At 44.1% G+C, this 25,963-nt stretch overlaps 1 protein-coding gene across 3 annotated transcripts in view; it reads left to right on the top strand.

Annotated features, from left to right (window-relative positions):
- Positions 1-25,963, top strand: part of LOC309559447 (HLA class II histocompatibility antigen, DM beta chain-like) — a gene marked incomplete at its 5' end in the record, with an annotated part of 164,143 nt that overhangs the window by 100,643 nt on the left and 37,537 nt on the right. The window contains 3 exons of one of the 3 annotated variants that reach the window (XM_082262714.1): positions 12,871-13,158; positions 18,671-18,946; positions 23,599-23,715. The exons of 1 other annotated variant lie outside the window; for it this stretch is intronic. In XM_082262714.1, the coding sequence (XP_082118840.1) occupies positions 12,871-13,158; positions 18,671-18,946; positions 23,599-23,715 (681 nt within the window). The remainder of the gene's footprint in view (positions 1-12,870; positions 13,159-18,670; positions 18,947-23,598; positions 23,716-25,963) is intronic. One more of the 3 variants, XM_082262713.1, reaches the window with a different exon arrangement.

Genomic DNA, 25,963 nt, shown 5'->3' on the forward strand with positions numbered 1-25,963 from the left:
ATACACCTATGGTTGGTCAAACACCTATTTTAAAATCCCAAACCTTCCTTCTTGTTTGCTTTTTCAAGGACGTTTGCTTCAGTTTTACAGAAGGAACTTTACTGTACTTATCTTGTACTTAGTTCTTTTTTGGATTATCCCACTCAAATTCTCCAACCCTATCCAGGTTACCCCCCAAATAAAAAAAAAACACCAAAAAGAACAACCCTGGGCTTGTTATTGAGCCAAAGAGTGACTGGGATTGTGTGCCTGGGGGTGGGGTAACTGGCAAAAAGAATCTTTTTGATGATTATGGCTTACAGCTAGTGAAAACCCGAAATTCAGTATCTCCGAAAATTATAATATTACAGAAGACAAATAAAAAAAAAAAAGAATTTTTAATACAGAAATGTTGATATACACAGGGCCGGATTAAGAGCATCATGGGCTTGGTGCTGAGGATTTTGAAGGGCCTTAAGGGCCGTGCCTTGCCATGCACCCAGAGAAGGAAGGGTGCAGCCATGCATGCCTAATTCAACATGGGATGCTGTCTCTGAAGCCCATAAACACATCCATGCATCGGCAACTGTCCCTCCTTGTCCGGCCTTCACGCTGTGTGGGGAGGTTCTGAGGGTGCTGCCTGGGGAAGCGAGCATAGAAGCCAGACTTCTGTGTTTACAAGTGACAGAAGAGCGGTAACAGTGAATATGGCCAACCCGGGGCCTATATAAAAGGTAGGGGCCTGGAGCTTCAGCTCCAATAGCCCCTACGTTAATCTGGCCCTGGATATACAGTATAATATGCCATCAATACTTGGTTGGACCTCCTTTTGCAGGAATTACTGCATCAATGCGGCGTGGCATGGAGGGGATCAGCCTGTGGCACTGCTGTGTTATGGAAGCCCAGGTTGCTTTGATAGCGGCCTTCAGCTCATCTGCATTGTTAGGTCTGGTGTCTCTCATCTTCCTCTTGACAATACCCCACAGATTCTCTATGGGGTTTAGGTCAGGCGAGTTTGCTGGCCAATCAAGCACAGTGACACCATGATCACTAAACCGGGTATTGGTAGTTTTAGCAGTGTGGGCAGTGTGTAAGCCATAATCATCAAAATTCAAAGAAAGAAATGCTGGAAATATATCACTCTGTGTGTAACAATTTTTTTATGAAATATTAGAGTTTCAGTTTTTGAATTAAATTACTGAAATAAAAAAAATTATGATATTCTAATTTTATGAGATGCACCTGTATATGCTATATTTTTATATTTGCTGTTTTTATCCATGAAAGTGGAGTTTCCCTTTAAAGCAAAAGGTTCCTTAAAATTAGGAGCCAATCTTTACCTAGTAACAGGTAATGTCACCTCCTCCTGATTTTTCATTGGCTGCATTTTTCAGGACTGACTAACAAACTTCGGGCTTCAGTTCAGTTCAGAATTAGAAATCTCTGCAGCGATGAGTTCAGCTTTTCTTGCATTGCTCTTGATACACGGCTTGTCCTGGCCGTCCACAACAGGTAGTGTACTCATTTCTTCATTTTACCTTCATTGCACAAAAAAAATAGTACAAGTTCATGTAACAATAACATTTACCAAGGTAATCCTGAAACTTAATTTAGCTGTGTTACTGATATTGTTTTGATAATAATTATCAGCTATAATATTTCTTGTTTAACCACTTTAGCTCTGGAAGGTTTTACCCCCTTCATGATCAGGGAATTTCTTGCTTTTCAGCACTGCGCTACTTTAACTGACAATTGCACTGTCATGCAACATTGTACGCAAATAAAATTTGTAAGCATTTTTTTTTACATAAATAAAGCTTTCTTTTGGTGAGATTGATCACCCCTGGGTTTTTTATTTAATTTTATAAATGAAAAAAGACCCCCCGCTTTTTTTGTTTTTTCTCTCCCCCTCCCCCTCTATCCTTTCCGTTCCTCTCCGCAATAATAAGACAAGCTCTCTTTAACTTTTACCATTGCATCTTACCTATACCCGAAGCGGAGTAGGAGGTGTCCTTAACAGATAGACCCATTGGGCAAGATGGACACTCTCCGAGACTGTAATATAAGCTGATTCACACTGATTTGCTGTTTTTCTTGGATACTGTTTGTTTTACTTATGATGGCATTATGTTAAAGTTTTCCTGCACTTTTTTTTATTGCAAACTGCTTTTCTATTTACAATAAAACATTTATGGGGAAAAAGAAAAAAGACCAAAAATTTTGAAAAATACTTTTTTCTATTGTCCAGTATAAAACATATCCGATAAAAAAGATAAAAAATAAATTTTATACAGTAAACTTTGACCAAACTACAAACTATATACTGGATTTTTTTGTTATATACTAGTAATGGAGCGACTTTTTTTTCCCTGCTCTCCATTCAGAGTCCAGTGACCAGTGTGAGAGTGAGAGTGATAACACCAAATTTAACACACCTGCCCCCCATTCACGCCTGAGACCTCGTAACAGTAACGAGTCACATGACACTGGGGAAGGAAAATAATTTGCCCCAATTTGGACGTTGTCACTTAGGGGTGTTTTGTTGCCAGTGGTTTAGACATTCATGGCTGTGTGTTGAGTTATTTTGAGGTGACAGCAAATTTACACTGTTATACAAGCTGTACACAGCATAGCTGAACATCCGATCTGTCCTTCTGTCACTCAGTCACCTCCCCCCACACACGTTAGTAAGCACCAGGCATACATTAACCCTTCCCTCTCCAATAAAATTAACCCCTTCCCTGCCAGTGTCATTTTTACAGTAACAGTGCATATTTATAGCACTGATTACTGCAGTAATGTCACTGGTACCCCCAAAAGTGTCAAAAATGTCAGTCAAGGGTCCGATCTGTCTGCCGCAATGTCGCAGTCCCGCAAAAAAAAATCGCAAATCACCGCCATTACACGTTAAAAAAATAAAACACCAAAAATGACAGAAATCTTTCCCGTAGTTAGTAAACGCAATAACTTTTGCGCAAACCAATCAAAATACGCTTATCGTGATTTTTTTTTTTACCAAACATAGGTAGCAGAAAACAAATTGGCCAAAAATGTAAAAAAAATTAGATTTTTACATTTTTTTGGGGGGAATTTCATAAAGAAAAATGTTAAAAATATTGTTATTTTTTCAAAATAAACGTTCTTTTTTTGTTTATAGCACAAAAAGTAATAAGCGCACTGGTGATCAAATACCACCAAAAGAAAGCTCTGTTTGTGGGAAAAAAAGGACGTAAATTTCGTTTGGGTACGGCGTCGCACGACCACGCAATTGTCAGTTAAAGTCGCACAGCGACGAATCGCAAAAAGTGGCCTGGACGTAAGACAGCAAAATCCTCCGGTGGTAAAGTGGTTAAAATACTAAGAAGAGCCATGGCCTGATTGATCATAAGCAAAGATGTACTAAATGCTTTGTGCTTTGGCAAGTGAAAAGAGTAGGGACAGATACCCTGTCTGCGAATGAGAGTACCAGTGCTAGGGAAAGGTTGATGTCAAGGAGGGTAAGCATAGGGCCTCATCTCTTTGGACCGACTCCTGATTGGTACCAGGTGGCCAAGCTGCATTCAATCCCCTCTCAACAGACGCTGTCATTCTGGCTGAAATCTTCTTCCGTCACACTACTGAACTTATGCGACTTTTTGTTGGACCTTTCTGGATGAGTGCCCTGTGATCCCCTCACCTGGATTTGGTGCCTTGGTGGATATTTTCAAGTGTTATTGACATGGGCGTCCGCAGGACTTTTTTCAGGGGGGACATCATTTTAAGGTCACCCATGCTCCACCCCTTTTCAGCAATGTCATGAAGGGGAGGGGCTTAGTCATTATACTTATTTTGAGTATTTATTTTTAAAGAGCAAACAGCAGCATTTATTTTCAAAGCATTTGTTAACCTAAAAAAAAAAATAATAATAAATTGATCCAGCTCCCTTATCCACTTTAGCCCCGGAGGATTTGGCTGCTCAATGACCAGGCCCTATTTTGCGATTCAGCACTGCGTGACTTTAACAGACAATTGCGCGGACGTGCGACGCTGTACCCCAACAAAATTGATGTCCTTTTTTTCCCACAAACAGAGCTTTCTTTTGGTGATATTTTATCACCTGTGCGATTTTTAATTTTTGCGCTATAAACAAAAAAGTGTGGCAATTTGGAAAAAATAACAATATTTTTCAAATTTTTTATATGAAATTCTCAAAAAAAAAAATGTAAAAATCTAAATTTTTTAACATTGACACCTGCTGCAGGCAGCTGTCAGATGGGGAGAGGAGAGATCCGTCACATAAGCGGCGCTCGGCCCTCTGAAAACTGGTAAAGAACGGCTTATTTTTTTAACCACTTCAATACCGGGCACTTTCCTCCCTTCCTGCCCAGGCCAATTTTCCCATTTTAGCGCTGTTGCATTTTGAATGACAATTGCGCGGTCATGCAACACTGTACCTACACCAAATTTATGTCATTCCCCCCCCCCCCCCCCCCACAAATAGAGCTTTCTTTTGGTGGTATTTGATCACCTCTTTGTTTTTTCCTTTTTGCTAAAAAAATAAAAAAAGACTGAAAAGTTTGAAAAAAAAAGTTTTTTTGTTTAGGTTATACAATTTTGTAAATAAATAAGTTTTTTTTCCTGCACTGATGAGCACTGATGAGACTGCACTGACAGGCACTGATGAGGAGGCACTGATGGGGTGGCACTGATGGGGTAGCACTGATGGGGTGGCACTGATAGGCGGCACTGATATGTGGCACTGATAGGTAGCACAGATATGCAGCATTGGTGGGCACTGATAGGCGGCACTGCTAGGCACTGATAGGCAGCATTGATGGGCACTGATAGGTGGCACTGACGGGCACTGATAGGTGGCACTGACGGGCACTAATGGGCACTAATAGGCGGCACTGGTGGGCACTGATGGGTGGCACTGATCGGCACTGACGGGCGGCACTGATGGGCATTAATGGGCACTGATAGGCGGCACTGGTGGGCAATAATGGGCACTGGTGGGCGACACTGAAAGATGGCAATGATGGGCACTGGTGGGCAGCATTGATAGGGAGGGCACTTGCGGGCAGCACTGATGGGGAGGGCTGTTCCTGTTTTACTATGTGACCAACCGTGATTGGACACGGCTGGTCACATGGTAAAGAGCCTACGTCAGTAGTCTCTTTACCGAAATCGGAGATGCAGGGTGTCAGGCTGACACCTCGCTTTACCGATCGCCACTCTGCGCGCCCCCGGGGGGCGCCCAGAGCTGTATTATCCTGCCGCCCTCATATGACGTCCGGTCAGGATAATACAACCACATTCCCGCCGTCAATCTGTAATAGGGCGGGCGGGAAGTGGTTAAAACACATACACACAGGCAGGATTATTTAACAGACCAGACATGATGATATAAAGTGGCTTAACAACCACTTGAAAGGGGAAGTTGAGAATCCGGGGGGGGGGGGGGGGGCATTTGGATGCCCATGGTTATTGACCCTTGAGGTCAAGTGGCTCTGGTAAGCAGATTCACTTACTGGTGGAGGATTTTTCACAATTGGTGATAGATTTATACCAGTTCAAAGTTCCCAATCAAGGTTTACTCTGAAGATTCAGCAATCATTTGGACTGTCACGGGTGTTTTGTTCACCGTTGTTTTATTATTCACTGCAATATTACCTATTTGTGACTGCCATGTGCACACAAATTTCATTTTTCAATGCAACTATTTTGGTATTTTTGTTTTGGTTGGATGTTATCTCACTATATAGTTGCAGTTCTGATTTAATACCATTTTTATGTTTGTTTAGCGTAGTTATTGTTCCGCTTTTTACAGAGATGTACTAAAACCTGTGAGTTTGGGAATTCCAAATGTCATTATAGAATAAATTATTGGCGTACTTTGGAAAGTCCCCCATGTCATTATTGATGAAATGATATATTTCTAGTGTTTAAATAAAGAGTACTTAATGATGAGAGCATGTTGACATTTGCTATAGTCAAGACAATTGTGAAAGCTTGAATAGAAAAGCCTGATTTATCTATGTTATGAGATCATGGCTTAACATGCCAACAAAATGCGTATAAAAGTACGAGTTGTGAATCTGTATGGCCACCATTTGGCTCTTGGTAGCTGGTGGTCCAATGATCATTGTATACTCTCAATAAATCATATACAGATGACGAAAGCTGATTGGCGTTGATGTCCTTCCTTGAAAGTCCTACTTAGCGGGTTTTCTTCAAGGATGTCTTTATACGCTGCTGCATTCATCTTTCCCTCGACCCTGACTAGTCTCTCAGTTCCTGCCTCAAAAAAAAACATCCCCACAGCATGATGCTGCCACCACCATGCTTCACTGTAGGGATGGTATTGACCAGGTGATGAGCGGTGTTTGGTTTTCTCCAGACATGACACTTGCCATTCAGGACAAAGTGTTCCATCTTTGTTTCATCAGACCAGAGAATTTTATTGCTCATGGTCTGAGAGTTCTTCAGGTGCCTTTTGGCAAACTCCAGGTGGGCTGTCATGTGCCTTTTACTGAGGAGTGGCCTCCGTCTGGCCACTCTACCATACAGGCCTGATTAGTGAAGTGCTGCAGAGTTGGTTGTTCTTCTGGAAGGTTCTCCTCTCCCCACAGAGAAATGCTGGGGCTCTGGCTGGGTGACCATTGGCTTCTTGGTCTCCTCCCTGACTAAGGCCCTTCTCCCCCGGATCGCTCAATTTGGCCCACTCTCGGAAGAGTCCTGGTGGTTCCAAACTTCTTTTATTTATGGATGATGGAGGCCACTGTGCTCATTGCGATCTTCAATGCTGCAGACATTTTTCTGTACCCTCCCCCGGATCTGTGCCTCCATACAATCCTGTCTCGGAGGTCTGCAGACAATTCTTTGGACTTCATGGCTTGGTTTGTGCTCTGACATGCACTGCTAACTGTGGAACCTTCTATAGACAGGTGTGTGCCTTTCCAAATCATGTCCAATCAACTGAATTTACTACAGGTGGACTCCAATCAACTTGTAGAAACATCTCATGGATGATCAGTGGAAACAGGATGCACCTGAGCTTTAATTTTGAGTGTTATGGCAAAGGCTGTGAATACTTATGTACATGGGATTTTTTTTTATTTTTTTTATTTTTTTATTAAATGTGCAAAGAATTCAAACAAACTTCATTCACATTGTCATTATGGGGTATTTTGTAGAATTTTGAGGAAAATAATGAATTGAATCCATTTTGGAATAAGGCTGTAACATAACAAAATGTGGAAAAAGTGAGGCGCTGTGAATACTTTCCAGGTGCACTGTATACTTACTTGTCTGTCTGGACTTGAAGCAATATTAGGCCAAAACTAAAAACATCAATTCTATAGCAGCTGACCAATTATTTGATGTAACGGCTGCATTTGTTTTTGTTGTTGTTTTTTTTTTTGTTATCTTTTATTATCTCCACGTGATCTTCCCATTAAGTCTGTTAGGCTGCATTCACATGTCAGCGTATGGATCGCGGGCAGAATCGCCGCGATTCCGCCCACGATCCGGAAATCATTGCAAATCGCAGGACACCTGTGCGTTGCCCGTGATTTGCAATAGCACCCCAAACGCTGAGCGATGTTGCCGCGATTTCCGCCTGCCGAATCGCGGTAACATCGCGCAAAAAAAATCGCGGGACGCAATACGCTCCAAAGAAGCTCTTGCGATTTGCAATGATTTCCGCGGCGATTCTGCCCGCGATCCATACACTGACATGTGAATGCAGCCTTACTTTTCAATCTCCTTTTAACTACTTCTGGACCGGAAGGACTTCCCCCCTTAATGACCAGGCCATTTTTTGCGATTCGGCACTGTGTTACTTTAACGAACAATTGCACAGTCCTGCGACGAGGTACCCAAATAAAATTGATATCCTTTTTTCCCCACAACCAGAGCTTTCTTTTGGTGGTATTTGATCACCTGTGCGATTTTTATTTTTTGTGCTATAAACAAAAAAGAGCGACAATTTTGAAAAAAATCTATATTTTTCACATTCTGCTATATAACATTCCCCAAAAAAATGTAAAAATAATTTTTTTTAACATTTTAGGCCAATTTGTTTTCTGCTACATATTTTTGGGAAAAAAAACCACAATAAGCGTATTTTGATTGGTTTGTGCAAAAATGATCACGTCTACTAACTACGGGAAAGATTTATGTAATTTTTATTGTTTTTTTTTTTACTAGTAATGGAGGTGATCTGCCATTTTTATCAAGACTGCGAGATTGCGGCGGACAGATCGGACCCCTAACTGACATTTTTGATAATTTTGGGGGGACCAGTGACATTACTACAGTAATCAGTGCTAAAAATATGCACTGTTACTGTAATAATGACACTGGCAGGGAAGGGGTTAACACAGTGGGTGATCAAGGGGTTAAATGTGAGCCTAGGGGAGTGATTCTAACTGTATGGGGGCGTGGCTTTTGAAATGATTACAGAGACCTGTATTCCTATATAGAAGGATCACATGGGCTCTATGATCATTCCAGGGAGAAGAACTGTCAGCTGTGTTTACAACAGCTGACCATTCTTCTCTGTCAGCCGGGAACAATCGCAGGTGCCCAGCGGCAATCGGAGCTGCCGGCCCCAAGCATTGGACTCCCCGCTGCCGAGTGGAGGCGGGAGCACGCAGCCGGCAGCGCGCGCTCGCCCCCTAGCTGCAGGCACATGACCGACGAAGAGCTACGACGGTTTGCGCAGGAGGGCCAGCCTGCCGCAGTAAATATGCGACGGCCGGTCCTTAAGTGGTTAACTGAACAAGCTGAACAAGCAGGGTTGAGACAAACCATTTACCACTGACAGGGTGCTTACCATGGTCAAAAGAACCAAAAAACTTGCTGTAACTGCCTATTAAAATGGTTGTAAACCCACTTTGATTATTTTTACCTATAGGTAAGCCTATAATAAGGCTTACCTATAGGTGCTGTAAATATCTCCTAAATTTTTAGGAAATATTTACATTGTATGGAGCCGGTGACGTCATCAGCGCATGTGCTCTGAAGAAACGGCCACCCGTGCCATTTCTTCAGAGTCCCGTGCCGTGACCGGCGGCTCCCGACCAGTAATACAGCCGGAGTCCGCAGACCCGGAAGGAAGACGGGTAAAGATGGATGCAGCCGGCAGCAGGGACAACGTGGGCTTCCTTTGCAGGTAAGTGTCACATAATGTGCTGGTATGCGATGCATACTAGCACATTATGCATTTACTTTGAAAAAAAAAAAGGAAGAGTTTACTTTCTCTTTAAGTGTTTGCTGGAGTTTGACAAAAGTTGTTAGTCAAGTCCATTTAAATCTTCTAGTACATCCAACACTTGCCTCCCCCCACACCAACAATTCTGCTGTTCAAGAGTGTCTCCATTGCTCCTCCATCCAGAGTGCAGACAACCTAATGAAGGAGGTATGTTACTGACCAGATCACCAGGTGAAAATAAATCGAAAAAAGTATAATAAGAAAACGAATGCAGCCACCCCACTTAAAGATTTGTAAAGCCCCGTACACACGTACTGATCGTCGGCCGAACGATCGGCCGTCTTTTGTCCAGGGCTGTCGTGTCTGTTGAAAACTGCAAAAGACTGCACACGAATTTTGTCGGCCAACAACAGCCGACTGCGGAAGTGATGTCATGTGATGGTTAACTTTCCTTGTCTTTTTTCTTTTCTGAGCATGCCCAGTCTTGCAAATCTGCTGATTGTCGGCCGAATTCTGTACTGACTGGCGAACAATCGGCCGTTCTGGTGACAGCCAACAAAAATTTTAATGCTTGCACGACAGATTCTGTTCGGGCCGAAAATGCGCTGTCGGCTGTCGGAAGCATCATACTAACAAGCCTACAATCGGCCGATTGGTCGTTGGCCGAATATTTACGGCCGACTATCGGTACGTGTGTACGGGGCTTAAGCTGCAATATATTCAATTTGCATTTTGGGGTTTAACCGCTTCCCATCCAGTGATGTAGGAAAGGTGGTAAATCAGCCAGCGATTCTGAATCCAGTAAAAGTAATTTGAGCAGCTAAAGAGCTGGTGGATTACTTTTGCAGGCGGTGGAAGGGGGTCCCCCCTCCTGCCGCTGCCTTTAAAAGTCTTTAAAAAAATATTTTAGGAAAAAACTTTAGAAGGGAGAACTAATGGGCCATACACACTATAAGATTTTCTGAAGACTTTTTCCTTTAGACTTACCAAAACCATATAATATGAGGTCAGACCTAAACACTTTCAATTTGTATGCAATCTGGCAGGCCCTTGCACTACATAGAAAAGGTCAATCTGAAAGAACTCTAACCACAAAATTTGCATAGTGTGTATCTAGCTTAATGCCTCGTACACACGCAACGATTGTTGGCCGACCGATCGGCCGTCTTTTGTCCAGTGTTGTGTTGGTTGGAATGTGCCTAGACTGCACACGAATTTTCTCGGCCAACAACAACCAACTTCAGAAGTGATGTCATGTGTTGGTTTACTTTCCGTGTGTTTTTTCTTCTCTGAGCATGCCCAGTCTTGCTCATCAGATTTTTGTCTGCCGAAATCTGTACTGACTGATGGAAAATCGGCCGTTGTTTTGACGGCCAACAAAAATTTTATAGCCTGCACACCAGATTTTGTTCGGCCGAAAAGTCGCAGTCGGTTGTCGGAAGCATCATACTAACAAGCCGACAATCGGCCGATCGGACGTTGGCCGAAAATTCACGGCCAACAATCGTTGTGTGTGTACGAGGCATAAGGCATTATGCATATTCATAGGTGTGCGCAGCCTATTGGATTAGGGTGTGTCCTCCAAAGCTCAAACACATGGTACCAGGGGCGTAACTACAGGGGTTGCAGGGGTTGCAATCGCTACCGGGCCCCATGCTCCAGGGGGCCCGGTAGCAAACCAGTGGGTGAACTTCCAGGATCGCAAAGGTCACACTTGCGACCGGACCCTGGCATTGCACCACTGTGGGGAGGCCCCAAGATTGCAGGAAGGGGGCCCACAAGATTGCAGGAAGGGGGCCCACTGCAGAACTTGTGAAAGAATCCGGCTGCGGGACCGTAATAAAAGGCCATGCAACGCGTGTAAAGAGCCCCAGGATTAGTGGGAAGAGCCCTGGGCTTGAAGGTAAGGGCCCCGGCCAGGGGTCTGGGGGGCCCTTCATGGTTTCTTGCATCAGGGCCCTGAAGGTTCTAGTTACGCCTCTGCATGGTACTGAATCTGATCACTCACTGTGCTCATTCAGAAAGGGAAGGGTCCGATCTGTTACATATTTAGAGGCCCCTTTCCCCACTCATCCTAAAACACCCCCCCTGTGTGTGCCAGCAGGAGAAAAGAGGAGAGAATCTGGAAGAGCTGGGGGTGGGGGGAGTCAGGGCAGTAGGGGGAATCTGTGCTCCAGTGGGTAATGAGGGTGTGCCCAGGCACCCTGGCACACCCTGTGTGCATGCCTATGTGCACATGGATGTTTGGCATAAAATATGCCAAGTGTAAAATTCCTGGTATTTTCTGGTGCTTGAGGAGGACAGCCAGCCATATGACTGTACATTCTGGTGCTAATGTAAACGCAGATGTTTTTGTGCACTGCATTTACTCATGCAGAAGTCTACGATTTATTTCCCAAACATGAAGCTTCCCAGTTCGAAAAATTTGTTGTGCATGCAAACGACGGTAACTGCCAATGCACAGAAGCATCAGCAATTATACACTGCCTGGCCAAGAAAAAAAAGTCTCCACCTGGAATTAACTAAGCAACTAACTAAACTAAGCATTCAGTAACTCTCCTATTGGATGGTTACTGGATGTGCCCAAAGAATGAGGTCAGCTGACTCCCTGAATATACTGACTGAGCAGGTTATTCCATCAATGGGTTTTTTCTTCCCTGATGGCACGGGGATATTCCAAGATGGCAATGCCAGGATTCATCGGGCTCACATTGTGGAAGAGAGCATGAGACATCATTGTCACACATGGATTGGCCACCACAGAGTCCAGACCTTAACCCCATTGATAATATTTGGGATGTGCTGGAGAAGACTTTGTGCAGTGGTCAGACTCTCCCATCATCAATACAAGATCTTGGTGAAAAATTAATGCAACACTGGATGGAAATAAATCTTGTGACATTGCAGAAGCTTATCGAACAATGCCACAGCGAATGCGTGCGGTAATCAAAGCTAAAGGTGGTCCAACATGTGTGATCTTTTTTTTTGGCGGCGACTTTCTTTTTTTTTTGGCCAGGCAGTGTATGAGTATAGGACAGTGGCGGGGACCACACCATACCCCCCCCCCTGGACCACACCCCCCCCGGTCACTCACCCTGACTGACATGTAGAGGGCAGGCAGCGGCGGGGGCTTTCCCCTCAGTCTCCTCCATGGGTTGGGCTTCCCCTGCGTCTCCTCCTCCTCCTTGGCCAATAGCATGGCTTCTCCTTTCAGCCAATCAGGAAACGGATCTCAGGACCCACTTCCTGATAGGCCAAGAGGAGAATCCGTGTGACAATAGCGAATATTCATTCGCTATTGTCACACAACTGGGTGGGCTCAGGGCACAGTGCTCTGTGCCCCGAGCCCACCCTTTTTTGAAGCCTATCAGAGCCTCTGGCTCTAATCACATGCTTAAAAAAAAAAACCCATTGAAATCCTTGCGTCCGGCGCCCTGCATGTAGATTAGGGGGTCAGACGCATGTATGGGGGGGCGGTGCCCCCAATGGATGGGCCGCCACTGGTATAGGGACTCCCAGCCATTCTTTTCTATAGCTGGCTGTATGCTCACCTGCTGCACCTTGAGCATTGGAGAACACTGGGAATTTTCCTCTAGGTATATCATATGCCTGTCTATGAAGCTTTATTGTTAGCTCACCTTTCTACAGCAATGTCTTATGTTATAGCTCAATAATATTTTGCATTGTTTCTGCAGGTTACTTGATGCAGAAAGTCTCCCAGTGCACGTTCAGTGATCACAAGCAAGGAAATATTACATTTGGTACTAAGTTTAGTTTGAACCGCCAAGTCATCCTGAATTATGATATAGAGAATGAAACGTATGTACCGTGTCCATTCGGTTGTATCGAAGAGATGGAGGCTGTTGCAGAACAATTTGCCGCCCTCCTCAACAATCCGGACACAGTGACTCTGGTTAAAAAGGAGGAAGAACGATGCAAGGAGGAAGTAAAGACGTTCTGGGACAAGACGATGGAAAGGAAAGGTAAGTGATGAAGGGTAGGTAAGTCTTGTCTATGGTCAGATAGGTTGGGTCACTCACTGGCCACTTGAACAGATATGTACTGTAGCCAAATAGATGATCAGAATAGCATGCCTAATGCAGGCTACCAACAGAGCTTGCACCATAACGAATAAGTTAAAAAACAGTGTATATTTATGATTCCTAAAAGGAAACAAATTTCATTGTAGCACTGCCCCCGTAGGGACTGCTGGATATCCACTCTGCGGGTCCCCCTGGTTACCAACATACGGCTATAAGCAAATGCAATTTTTACATTCCTCTTGGCTCTCACTTCAATAAACAGTCCCGGTTGGTTGTTTTTGCTGTTTATTTTGTAATGGGGATAGGAGAAGGAAATAGTGGGATACTCCAATTTAACTATTCACAATATCTGAGGACTTCTATCTTCTCTACTTTGCTTGTAGGTATGGAACAGCCAAGCTGTTATTTCATCCTGCCACTTTAGATGAATGGGGTTAAGGCTGGATACACACTATACAACTTTTGTTGTTAGATTTCCTTTAGATTTAACTTCAACTATGTAGTGCAAGGCCCGGCCTGGCTGCATACAAATTCAAAGCGTTTAGGTTTGACCTCATATTATATGGTTATGGTAAATCTATAAATCTAAAGGAAAAAATCTAAAGACGATTGTACAGTGTGTATCCAGCTGAAAGCCTCGTACACACGCATCGAAAATCGGCAGGGAATTTTCGTCCGACGACCGATCTGCCGATTTTCGGCTTGTTAGTATGATGCTTCCGACAACCAACTCCGACTTTTCGGCCGAAAAAAATCTGGTGTGCAGGCTATACAATTTTTGTCTGCCGTCAAAACACGTCCGATTTTCGTGCAGTCAGTACAGATTTCGACAGGGAAAAATCTAATGAGCAAGTCTGGGCATGCTCAGTGAAGAAAGAACACAAAGAAAGCAAACCAACACATGACATCACTTCTGAAGTAGAATTTTGTCGGGCGAGAAAATTCAACCAACAAAACACCACTCTGGACAAAAGACGGACGATCGGTCGGCCAATAATCGTTGCGTGTGTACTAGGCTTTAGTCTCTTGCTTTCTTTCAAGACAACTTGGTGGACAATATCTTATTTTTTTTTTTTACGTTTTTTTTTTTTTATTTTTTTTTATTGGGTTTTGTACAAATGCAGAACAAAATAAGAACTTATATCAGATAACATTTCCACATAGGGTACATTGAACTTTGTAATACTTAAATTAAAATAAGAGTAAGAATATAGGTGCAACGATTAAACAGAAGTATCACGAAAATGGAGGAAGCGAAGTTTGGGTAGCAATGATGTCACAATGATATCTCATGGGTTAGGGGTGCTACTCAAGCAGGCATAATGTCCTTAGCTGTTTGGTGGAGACTGGAGAGCATCCGGGGAGTCGAGCGTGTGGGCTATGACAGCCCTTTTAGGTCAGATGGATTCCGAGGGGCATTCTGGCCAGGTCTCGTGTCTCCCGACTGACCCCATCTGGGACCAAACTGTGTCAGTCCGGGGCGAACGTCCCAGGCCCGTCTACCTTCCTCCGCTCGCTGTTCCCAGTTCCTCCCCCATCCGCATTGTAGAAAACTTACATGTGGGTGTCGGTTTACTAGATTTTAGTGGATCATGTGCTAGTGAGTAGGATTCCATGAGAAATCAGTAAGACTCCAATAATGGTCTTAAATCGAAGATGAGAGGGGGGGGTAGTATAGAGATACTGCCGTCTCCGCTTTAGAGCATTACGGGTGTGTTGTTTTTGCTATTGTTTGGGTCTTGATTCAGTTAATTGGAGGAACTTGAGACATTCTTGCTAATGACAATATCTTATTTTATTTTTAGGATACTCTCCCTAGCATCCTCTTTCTGCTGACACCCGTCCACTGACTATCCTATGATCAGGGGTGGCCCCCCTCAGGTCAGCCCCCTTGACACGAGTCCCTGTACTCACGATACTGCAGCCACAGGGTCTCCAGTGTCTCCCCTCTCAGTCAGCTTCCCTGGACCTCTGAGTTCAGCTCCTCTCAACTGCGACTCTGGCCCTCAGGACGACCTCCTGCGACCACATGGTCGTCACTAGCCTGGGAGGGTCTGGGGAGCGAGCGCGCGCCCGCAGAGGCGCGCTCCCGCGCAGTCACGGACCACCCCCGCGCGTGTGACCAGCGGACCCGATGTCCGCCGGGCACTCGGCGATCGTCGGGGGAGAGGGAGAATGTCAGGCAGCTTGTGTAAACAAGCTGCCTGTCATTCTCCTCGGTGTAAAGACACTGATCACACGGATCTAGTATGTAGATCTGTTAATCAGTGTCCTTACAGCTCAAGCCACAGCCAATCACAGTTAGAATCACGCCCCTAGGGACACACACAGCCCCTCCTTCCCAAATAAAGTTAACCCCTTCACTACCAGTGTATTTTTACAGTAACAGTGCATATATATAGCACTGATTACTGTAGAAATGTCACTGGTAACCCCAAAAGTGTCAAAAATGTCAGTCAAGGGTACGATCTGTCCGCCACAATGTCGCAGTACCGCAATAAAAATCGCAGATCGCCGCCATTACGCGTTAAAAAAAAACAACAAAAATGACAAAAATCTTTCCCTTTGTTAGTAAACGCGATAACTTTTGCGCAAACCAATAAAAATACGCTTTTTGCGATTTTTTTACCAAACATAGGTAGGATAAAACAATTTGGCCGAAAATGTTAAAAAATTTTGATTTTTACATTTTTTTTGGGGGAATTTCTTATAAAAAAATGTGAAAAATATTGCTATTTTTGCAAAATTGTCGCTCTTTTTTTGTTTATAGCGCGTGATCAAAAAATCGCACAGGTGATCAAATACCACCAAAAGAAAGCTCTGTTTGTGGGAAAAAAAGGACGTCAAATTTGTTTAGGTACAGCGTCGCACGACCGCGCAATTGTCCGTTAAAGTCACACAGTGCCGAATCGCAAAATACCCCCTGGTCTTTTAGCAGGAAAATCCTCCGGGGCTTAAGTGGTTAAGTCAAGCCGTGGCAGATGTACTGCGGCAGGCTGGCTCTCCCAGGCAAAAGCCCGTACATGTACGGCCCTCGCCTGGGAGGAGCTAGGGGGATGATCGCGCGCCGCCGGCAGTGGGGAAGCCAGTGCGGGTGTCAGGCGGCTCCGATGGCCACCTGACACCGGCGATCTCCCATCGCTGACAGAGAAGGACGGACGGCTGATGTAAACACATCCGTCCATACTTCTCCCTGAATTAATCACAGATGTCATGTGATCCTGCTATATAGGATCACATGTCTCTGTGATGGCTTCACAAGCCACGCCCCCCACAATTAGAATCATGCCCCTAGGGTCACATTTAACCCCTTGATCACCAATACTGTTAACCCCTTCCCTGCCATTGTCATTTTTACAGTAACAGGGCATATTTTAGCACTGATTACTGTAGTAATGTCAATGGTACCCCCAAAAGTGTCAAAAATGTCAGTTAGGGGTCCGATCAGTCCACCACAATGTCGCAGTTCCGCAAAAAATCGCAGCCATTACTAGTAAAAAAAAAGAAAAACAATAAAAATGACATAAATCATTCCCGTAGTTAGTAAACACAATAACTTTTGCGCAAACCAATCAAAATACGCTTATTGCAATTTTTTTTTTACCAAAAATATGTAGCAGAAAACAAATTGGCCTAAAATGTTAAAAAATTTAGATTTTCGCATTTTTTTTTTTTGAGAATTTCATATAAAAGAATGTAAAAAATATTGTTTTTTTTTTTTCAAAATTGTCGCTCTTTTTTTGTTTATAGCGCAAAAAATAAAAGTGAATCAAATACCACCAAAAGAAAGCTCTATTTGTGGGAAAAAAGACGTACATTTTGTTTGGGTACAGCATTGCACGACCGTGCAATTGTACATTAAATTCACGCAGTGCCGAATCGCAAAATAGGGCCTGGTCATTAAGCAAGCAAAATCCTCCAGTCTGAAAGTGGTTAAAGCGTAGTTCCACCCAAAAGTGGAACTTCCGCTTTAGGGAGTCCTGACCCCCCGACATGCCACATTTGGCATGTCATTTTTTGGGGGGGGGGAGCGGGTACCTAGTTTTGACAGGTACCCGCTCCCACTTCCGCTCGGAGCGTCGCGGCGCCCTGAGCGGAAGTTCTCCTCTCCCCCTCCCTCCCTGCAATCTTCTGGGACACGTCAGAGGTCCCAGAAGATTGCCGGCCAATCACGGCGCGCAGGGCGACTCGCGCATGCGCAGTGGGTACCCGGTTGTGAAGCCGCAAACTGTAACAGCCGGGTGCCCACAGCAGTGATGCCGGCGCCGAGGGAGAGGATCGAGGCTTCCGGCGGCCGCATCGCTGGACCGTTGGACAGGTGAGTAAATGGCTGGAACTCCGCTTTAAGGTGCCAAGTAAATGTGCTCAGTGCTATGAAATAAATACAATTAAATAAGATCATAAAAGTGAAAACATGAATATGTGCATAAAATGTCCATAAATGGTGACACTTTTCAAACAAGTCCTTCAAAAGTGTGATCCTTAATTAAATGTGATATTGCCCCCACCCCCAATTATTGTGATCCACACAATATGTGCTCTTCAGTGATTTCACCTAAATGTGTTCTAGCAGCTCACCTCTAGCCACATATGATCAAGCATATGGGTGTAAATTTAGAGTTGCCTCTAATCCTCCTTCTCGTGTAGGGTCTCTAATATATGTTTGCTCAATCTATAGGTATTACAGGTGGGGGTGTTTTTTTCCTGTATTTTCCGTTTGTATATCCAGGAACCTCTTAGCGCTCGTGTACAGCGGTATATGTGGTCCTTTTTATCTCAGGGTCATAGATGAGAGAAGGGCCATCATGGTGTAGTATTTAAAAACATTTTTATTAATAAATAATAGCACACTCACATAAAGTCCTGAATTTTCCGCTTGTAACAATCTTGGGGACACTCCGTCCGTGTCCTGCTGCGTCACTTCCGGTTTGTGAATCGCCCGCCCTACGAGTTACGTCATGAGTCACGTGACTTCTTCAGGGAAATTCCTGAAGAATCTTGAAGTAACGTGTAGGGCGGGCGATTCAGAAACTGGAAGTGACGCAGCTGGACATGGACTGGTGACAAAGGTATTCAGGATAGATAATGATGGCGAATCTCCTTAACGTGGAAAAAGGCAATTGGATTGTGACAAAGGCCCTATCCTTTAGCTGGCCATACATAAAACATAATATACATTACATTTTCTTTTATTTTTTTATTTTTTCTATTTCCTTTAGATTTATCTTCAACAATGTAGTGCAAGGGCCTGCCTGATTGCATACATACTGAAAATGTTTAGGTGTGACTGCATATTAGATGGCTTTGGTAAATCTAAAGGAAAATTGTAATTTAAGTAATGTAACTTCCATATAAATGATGCATTGAATTACACCTATAGGTTCTTATTGTTTTTAAAACATTTTCCTTTTTTAAATTCCTAATTCTTTTATCTGATTGTCTCCCAATCCAGTGAAACCATCCGTGGAGGTATTTTTACCAGTTCAAGTCCATCCTGACAGCCTCCCGATGCTGGTTTGCCATGTGTGGGGCTTTTACCCCCCCAATATCAATGTAGCCTGGTTTAAAAATGACAAATTGGTCAAGAAATTCACAGAAGCTGTACAGACCGGAGACTGGACCTCCCGTATCGTGGTGACCCTGGATTTAGAGAATTCAATTCCTGAAGACAACTACACCTGCCTGGTCAATCACCAAAGCCTGGACATGCCAATAGTGAAGAAATGGAGTGAGTGCGACAACGGGAATGAGTTTCCTCCACTGCACCCACAATGTGCTTTTTTATTTACTTCCCTTTCCTTCCAACATCTTTCCAAATTCCTATACTTACCTGTGCGGATATATTCTGTGCAGTCCATTAGGAGCTTCACAGCCATTGCTGCATACTCTCCCAGACACCCTTTTTAAACACCCCCCCCCCCCCTCTAAAAATTAAAAATCAGCAGCTACACATACTGTAGCTGCTGATTTTTAATATTAGGACACTCACCTGTCCTGGAATCCAGCCATGTAGGCACCGCTGCCGATGTTTCCATCGGCTGTTGGGTGCTGGCGCCGCCATTGCTGATAAGGGAACCTGGCCATGAAGCCTTGTGGCTTCACAGCCAGGTCCCTACTGTGCATGCACGAAGTGTGCTGCGCTCGGTAACTGGCCTGGAAGCAGAGGAGGGAGGAGGAGGGGGCCGAACCTCTGACGTACAGTATCTTGCTGCGGCGAGGTCCGACGGAAGTGGGGACAGGGTACCTGTCAAACACGGGTACCCGCTCCCCCCCGAAAGGTGCCAAATGTGGATGGGGGAAAGAGACAGATAAGCAGAAGTTCCACTTTTGAGTGGAACTCCGCTTTAATGGAGAGGCCATCTATTGTTGAAACATGTGATAAACAGTCTCATCATAATAATTAATGATTTGTCTGCACATGCACAGTAATAAGTAAGGGAGCAGCTGGGAAAGTTTTCAGTGGAGGCTGCACAGCTCACTTTACAATACAAATCTGCCAGGAACATGGATGGGTGAGTAAAGGACTTTGGGGGGTCAAATTAAAGGATAATTAAAGTGATGTTATCCTCTAAAGCAGAACTCCAGCAAATTCTCCTTGCTGACCACCTGCTGCATATATACTGTATGGATACGTCGGTTCGCGGGAGCGATGCTGGAGTAGAGCGGGGATGCCGTTCCAAGGGCACCAGCAATCGCTCCCCACTGAGAGAGAAGGACGGTCAGCTGTTGTAAACACAGCTGACCGTTCTTCTCTCTGGAATGATCATAGAGAACCTGTGATCCTTCTATATAGGATCACATGTCTCTATGGTCATTTCACAAGCCCCTCCCCCCACAGTTAGTAAAAACTCCCCTAGGCTCACACTTAACCCTTTGATCACCTCTAGGTTAACCCCATTTCCTGCCAGTGTCATTATTACAGTAACAGTGCATATTTTTAGCACTGATTACTATAGTAATGTCATTGGTCCCCCCAAAAGTATAAAAAATGTCAGTTAGGGGTCCGATCTATCCGCCGCAATGTCGCAGTCCCGCAAAAAATAAAATCGCTGATCACCGCCATTACTGATAGAAATAAATAAACAAAAATTACATAAATCTTTCCCCTAGTTTGTAGATGCGATCTTTTGCGAAAACCAATCAAAATACGCTTATTGCGTTTTTTTATTTATTTTTTACCAAAAATATGTAGCAGAAAACAAATTGGCCTAAAAGGAAGAAAAAATTAGATTTTTACATTTTTTGGGGCAATATTATATAGCAGAATGTGAAAAATATTGTTTTTTTTTTTTTTCAGAAATGTCGCTCTTTTTTTGTTTATAGCACAAAAAATAAAAACCGCACATGTGATCAAATACCACCAAAAGAAATCTCTATTTGTGGGGGGAAAAGGACATTGATTTTATTTGAGTACAGCGTTGCACGACTGCGCAATTGTCCCTTAAAGTAACGCAGTGCTGCATCGTAATTAAGGGGGATAATATTTCTGGTCCAGAAGTGGTTAAAATGCCCCCTTGTGGTGCAGTTAGGATATTTTTTTAAAATCAGTTATTATATTTTGGAATTCAGCTAGCTTAACTGTCGAAAGTCTGTTTTTATATTCTCTTTTCTTAAGGCTACGTTCACATGTCAGCATAGCGGATCACGGGTACGGGCAGAATCACCACGCAAAAAAAAAAAAATCGAGGGACGCATGACGCCCAAAAAAAGGGAAAAGTTTCTTTGGGGCGTCATGCGTCCCGCGATTTTTTTTGCGCGACGTTACCACGATTTGGCAGGCGGAAATCGGGGCAACATCGCACAGAATTTGGGGTGCAACAAAAATAATTAGGGGAATGGAGGACATCAGCTATGAGGAAAGACTACAAGCACTGAACCTATTCTCTCTGGAGAAGAGAAGATTGAGGGGGGATATGATATCAATGTACAAATACTGTACTGGCGACCCTAGCATAAGGAACAAACTTTTCAGAGAAAGGGAATACAATAAGACACGTGGCCACTCACTAAAACTAGAGGAAAAATGGTTTAACCTTAAAATACGTAAGGGGTTGTTCACTGTGAGAGCAGTAAGGATGTGGAATTCTCTTCCACAAGCAGTGGTATCAGCAGGGAGCATCGATAGTTTAAAAAAACTATTAGATGGACACCTTAGAGACCACAACATACAGGGGTATACAATGTACAGTTAACAGTAAACACACACACACATCATAGGTTGAACTGGATGGACTGATGTATTTTTTCAACCTCACAAACTATGTAACTATGTAACCAAACTTAGGGAGCACCGAGAGGGGACCCAGGACTACAACATATCCTATTATGTGGCCGGCCAGCTTGCCTAGGTAATCTACCATATCATAGTCCTGGGTCCCAATCAACGTGCTTCCAAAGTTTGGTGTCCTTGTTACTTATGGTTTAGGTGCAATGCCATGTCAAGCTGACCAAGATTTTCCATAGAGCTAGTGTGTTTACATGCATTGAGAAATGAAAAAAAGGTATTGCTTCCCTTTAAGTACATTTTCATTTTACATACATGCTCTGGTCCCATTGTGTAGTTAAAGAGGTTGTAAACCCACTTTTTTTACATTTACCTATAGGTAAGCCTATATTAAGGCACCATTTAGGAGATATTTACAATGCATGCTGCCGATGATGTCACCCCTGGCGTTCCTTCAGAACCCAATGCCGGAGGACGCGAACAAGGAAGCAGGGCGGCCAGGCATGTCAGCCGCCCTGTTGCTGAGCGGGCGACACTGCGGGGGCTTCGTTTTTTTTGCGCATTTACTTCCTCTTTAAAAGTGGGGTATGCCTGTACTGCATATGAAGAATCTGTTTTTTCATGTACAGCCACCAGATGGGGCTCACAGCTCCTACAAGCATGTTTTTTTTTCTGTATGTTGCAACAATTTCTGTACTGAGCAGCTCAATTCACACCTGAGTGTATAATTTTCAGCTTTTTTTTGGGGCTTTTTTCAGCTCTTTGGAGCTCATGTATTTTTTTGAGCTTCAGCAATTTTGCTTCAGGAGATAACACGCTCATATGTGAACAGGGGCCATTGAAATGAATGGGATTTTGCTTGTTGGGCGTTTTTAAGACTTCAGAGATGAGCGTTTTACCAGCTGAAATACGCTCAGGTGTGAACAGGGCCTAAACAAGGGTCCTTCTAGAGAAGGACAAGTCTTGTTCCCTCCTATCAACCTGATTTACCTTTTAACCACTTCAGCCCCAGAAGGTTTTACCCCCTTAATGACCAGGCCATTTTTTGCGATTCAGCACTGCTTTACTTTTAACGGAAAATTGTGCGGTCGTGCGACACTGTACCCAAATACAATTGATGTCCTTTTTTCCCCACAAATAGAGCTTTCTTTTGTTGGTATTTGATCACCTCTGCGGTTTTGAGATTTTGCGCTATAAACAAAAAAAGAGCGACAATTTTGAAAAAAAGGTCATATTTTTTACTTTCTGCTATAAAACATTCCCAATAAAAAGTTTTTTAAAAATTAAATTTTTCTTATCAGTGTAGGCCAATTTGTTTTCTGCTACATATTTTTGGTAAAAAAAAATCCCAAAAAGCGTATTTTAATTGGTTTGCGCAAAAGTTATAGCGTTTGCAAACTACGGGATAGATTTTTGGACTTTTTATTTATTTATTTTTATTACGGTAGTAATGGCAGTGAGCAGCGATTTGTAGCGGGACTGTGACAGATTGGACCCCTGACTGACATTCTTTACACTTTTGGGGGGACCAGTGACATTACTACAGTAATCAGTGCTAAAAATATGCACTGTTACTGTATAAATGACACTGGCAGGGAAGGGGTTAATACTGGGGGTGATCAAAGGGGTTAAATGTGAGCCTAAAGTGCTTACTCACTGTGGGGGGGGGGGGGGGGGGGTTTGTGACAGGCACAGAGAGATTGCGGTTTCAGCTTAGATCTCTCCCTGCCTGTCTGACAGAAGATCTGCCTGCTTTGTTTACATAAGCAGGCGGGTCTTCGGTCAGTTTCCCTGATGATCGTGGGAGGGCAGCGACAATCGCCGCCGCTCCTGCCGCTGCCCGCCTTCCACTGTGTCTAAACACAGCCGAGTCCGCATGCACAAAATCACATAGTACTACGTGATTTTGCGCAGCTGAGCCGCCCTGCCGCAGTATTACTACGGCGGGCGGTCGGCAAGAGGTTAATCAAGTATACTGTGCTAAAACAGAAAAGGGACATCCTGATTGGTTCCTAAGAGCAAAGGGAACTTTTCTTTCTTGAGATTTTTGAAGGTCATTGTATGTCACTTTACTATTTGAGATTCTCATGAACATATTCCGGCAACAATTCCCTAATTTCTTTGCATTTCTTTTCATCATCCTCTTGTTTGGACAGAACCCGGTTTGACCGACACACAGATCATTAAAATCAGTCTCGCTTCGGTTGTCTTCGCGTTGGGACTCGTCTTCCTTATTACAGCAATAGCTTGTTGGAGGAATGCCAAGAGACGCGGTAAGACAGTCATAAACACAACGGGAAATATGTCATGTGCACAGTGTTCTGTCACTTTAAAGTGATGTATAAACATTTATTATTCTTTAAAATAACAAACATGTTACACTTTCCTCCCCTGTGCAGTTGGTTTTGCACAGAGCCGCCCCGATCCTCCTCTTCTCGGGTCCCTTGTCGCTGCTTCTGGCCCCTCCCTCCTGTTGAGTGCCCCCACAGCAAGCATCTTGCTATGGGGGCACTCAAGCCGACTCACAGCTCGGTGAATCCATTCAGATAAGGAGCTGTGACCCACCCCCACCTCCCTCTCTCCTGATTGGCTAAAGGATTTTGATTGACAATCACGCTACGCTGCTGTCTCTGCCAATGAGGAGGGGAGTCCCAGGATGCTTAGACACTCCTGCAACATTGCTGGATAGATTTGGGGCTCAGGTAAATATTAGGAGGGACTGCTGCACACAAAAGGTTTTTGTTTCTTAATGCATAGAATGCATTAAGATGAAAAAAAAAACTGCCTGTACAATCCCTTTAATGCATAGAGTGCATTAAGAGAAAAAATAGACCCTGCAGTCAGTGGCGGCTGGTGCTCCATTGGCCAGGCGGGGGGGCGGGGGGTCGTTGCGGCAGGAGGACCACACCATACCCCCCCCCCCCCGACTACACCAGCCCCATCCCGCACACCATACCCTGGCAGGCAGCGGCGGCGGTTTTCCCTTCTTTCTCCTCTGTGGGTTGGGCTTCCCCTGTGCCTCCTCCCCCTTGGCCAGTAGCATGGCTTCTCCTTTCAGCCAATCGGGAAACAGGTGTCAGGACCCGCTTCCTGATTGGCCAGGAGGAGAATCTGTGTGACAACAGTGAATATTCAATCACTATTGTCACACAACTGGGTGGGCTCAGGGCACAGTGCCCACCCTTTTTTTTAAGCCTATTATAACCTATGGCTCTAATCAGGTGCTTAAAAAAAAAAACCCCATTAGAAACCATGCATCCGGCACCCTGCATGTAGATTAGGGGGCCGGACTCAAGGACAGGGGGGTGGCACCCCTGCGCCCCCAATGGATTGGCCGCCACTGCCTGCAGTGAATGTTTTTTCTGTGATATTTGGGAGGTATGCTTTTTTATTTCTCAGTTTGGTTGGCAACGATAATGAGTGGCCAAAGCTGACATGGAAGGAGGCAGACACTACCAAGAATTTTGTTTAATGAGAGTACAGCAGGACTTTGGGGTTTTTTGGGTGCTAGATGAGGCATCCAAAGGTGTATGTGTTGTAGTTCATTAGGTTTAAGCAATTAGCAGGTGTAACTGCCTTTTTTTCTCTGTTTGTTTTAGCAAGTGTTCTTTGTTTTAAAGTCAAAGTGTAGCTAAAATCACAAACCTAAAAATCAGCACAAGGGCTATAACCTCTAGTTAGTAGGATGTGTCCCTTGTGCTGATTCCTCTGCAGTTAGTAAAAGTCCCCCTGCATCCCTATCCCACCACCCAGACCACTGTAATCCTATGGTGTGGCATGGTTAATGCAACTTAGGGCTGTCACAGGCGCTCATCAAGAGAGCTCAGCTATGCCCGTCCTCTCCACCCAGTTGATCCAGTGATAGAAGCCGTACTACAGCTTCTATGAATGAAACCAGATCTATGAATGGAGGATGGGGGTGATTGAAAGGGACGTCCTCTCCATTCATATATCCTTTTTCATTCATTGAAGCTGTAGTACAGCTTATAATGGGGCCGCTGGAAGAAAGGGTGGGCGTATTTGGGCTCTCTTGATGAACACCTGTAATGCCCCCTTAGTGGTATTTACACCCACCAGACCAGCAAACTACAGCAGTGAGGTTGGAGGTAATGAACACAGGAGGATTTCTTCTAACTACAGAGAAATCAACACAAGGTCCTACTTACAGTTTTTACAGCATAAACATCATAATCCGATTCTGGTGTGGACCCAAAAAAGGGTCCTGTGCGAGTTTGATCCGAATGCAATGCGAATTCAGCCATATAAACTGTATGGCTGAATTCACAACGCACAGACATTGCATGCGATTTGCAGAGCAGTGTGCTCCGAATTACATGCGAGGTCTGTCATTGCATATGTGTGAACCGGCTCTAAAGGGTAACTCCACTTTTGTGGGGGGAAAGAAAATAGCACATAAAGAAAAAACAATATAGCTGTGACAGGATGTCAGGTAAATCTGTGGGTGTAGTCACAGACGGGAGATACATTTCTGCCTTGTTTAGACAATTCACCAATTACTAT

This window comes from Pelophylax lessonae (assembly GCF_965119305.1).
Source record: "Pelophylax lessonae genome assembly, chromosome: 7".
Classification (NCBI taxonomy): Eukaryota; Metazoa; Chordata; class Amphibia; order Anura; family Ranidae; genus Pelophylax; species Pelophylax lessonae.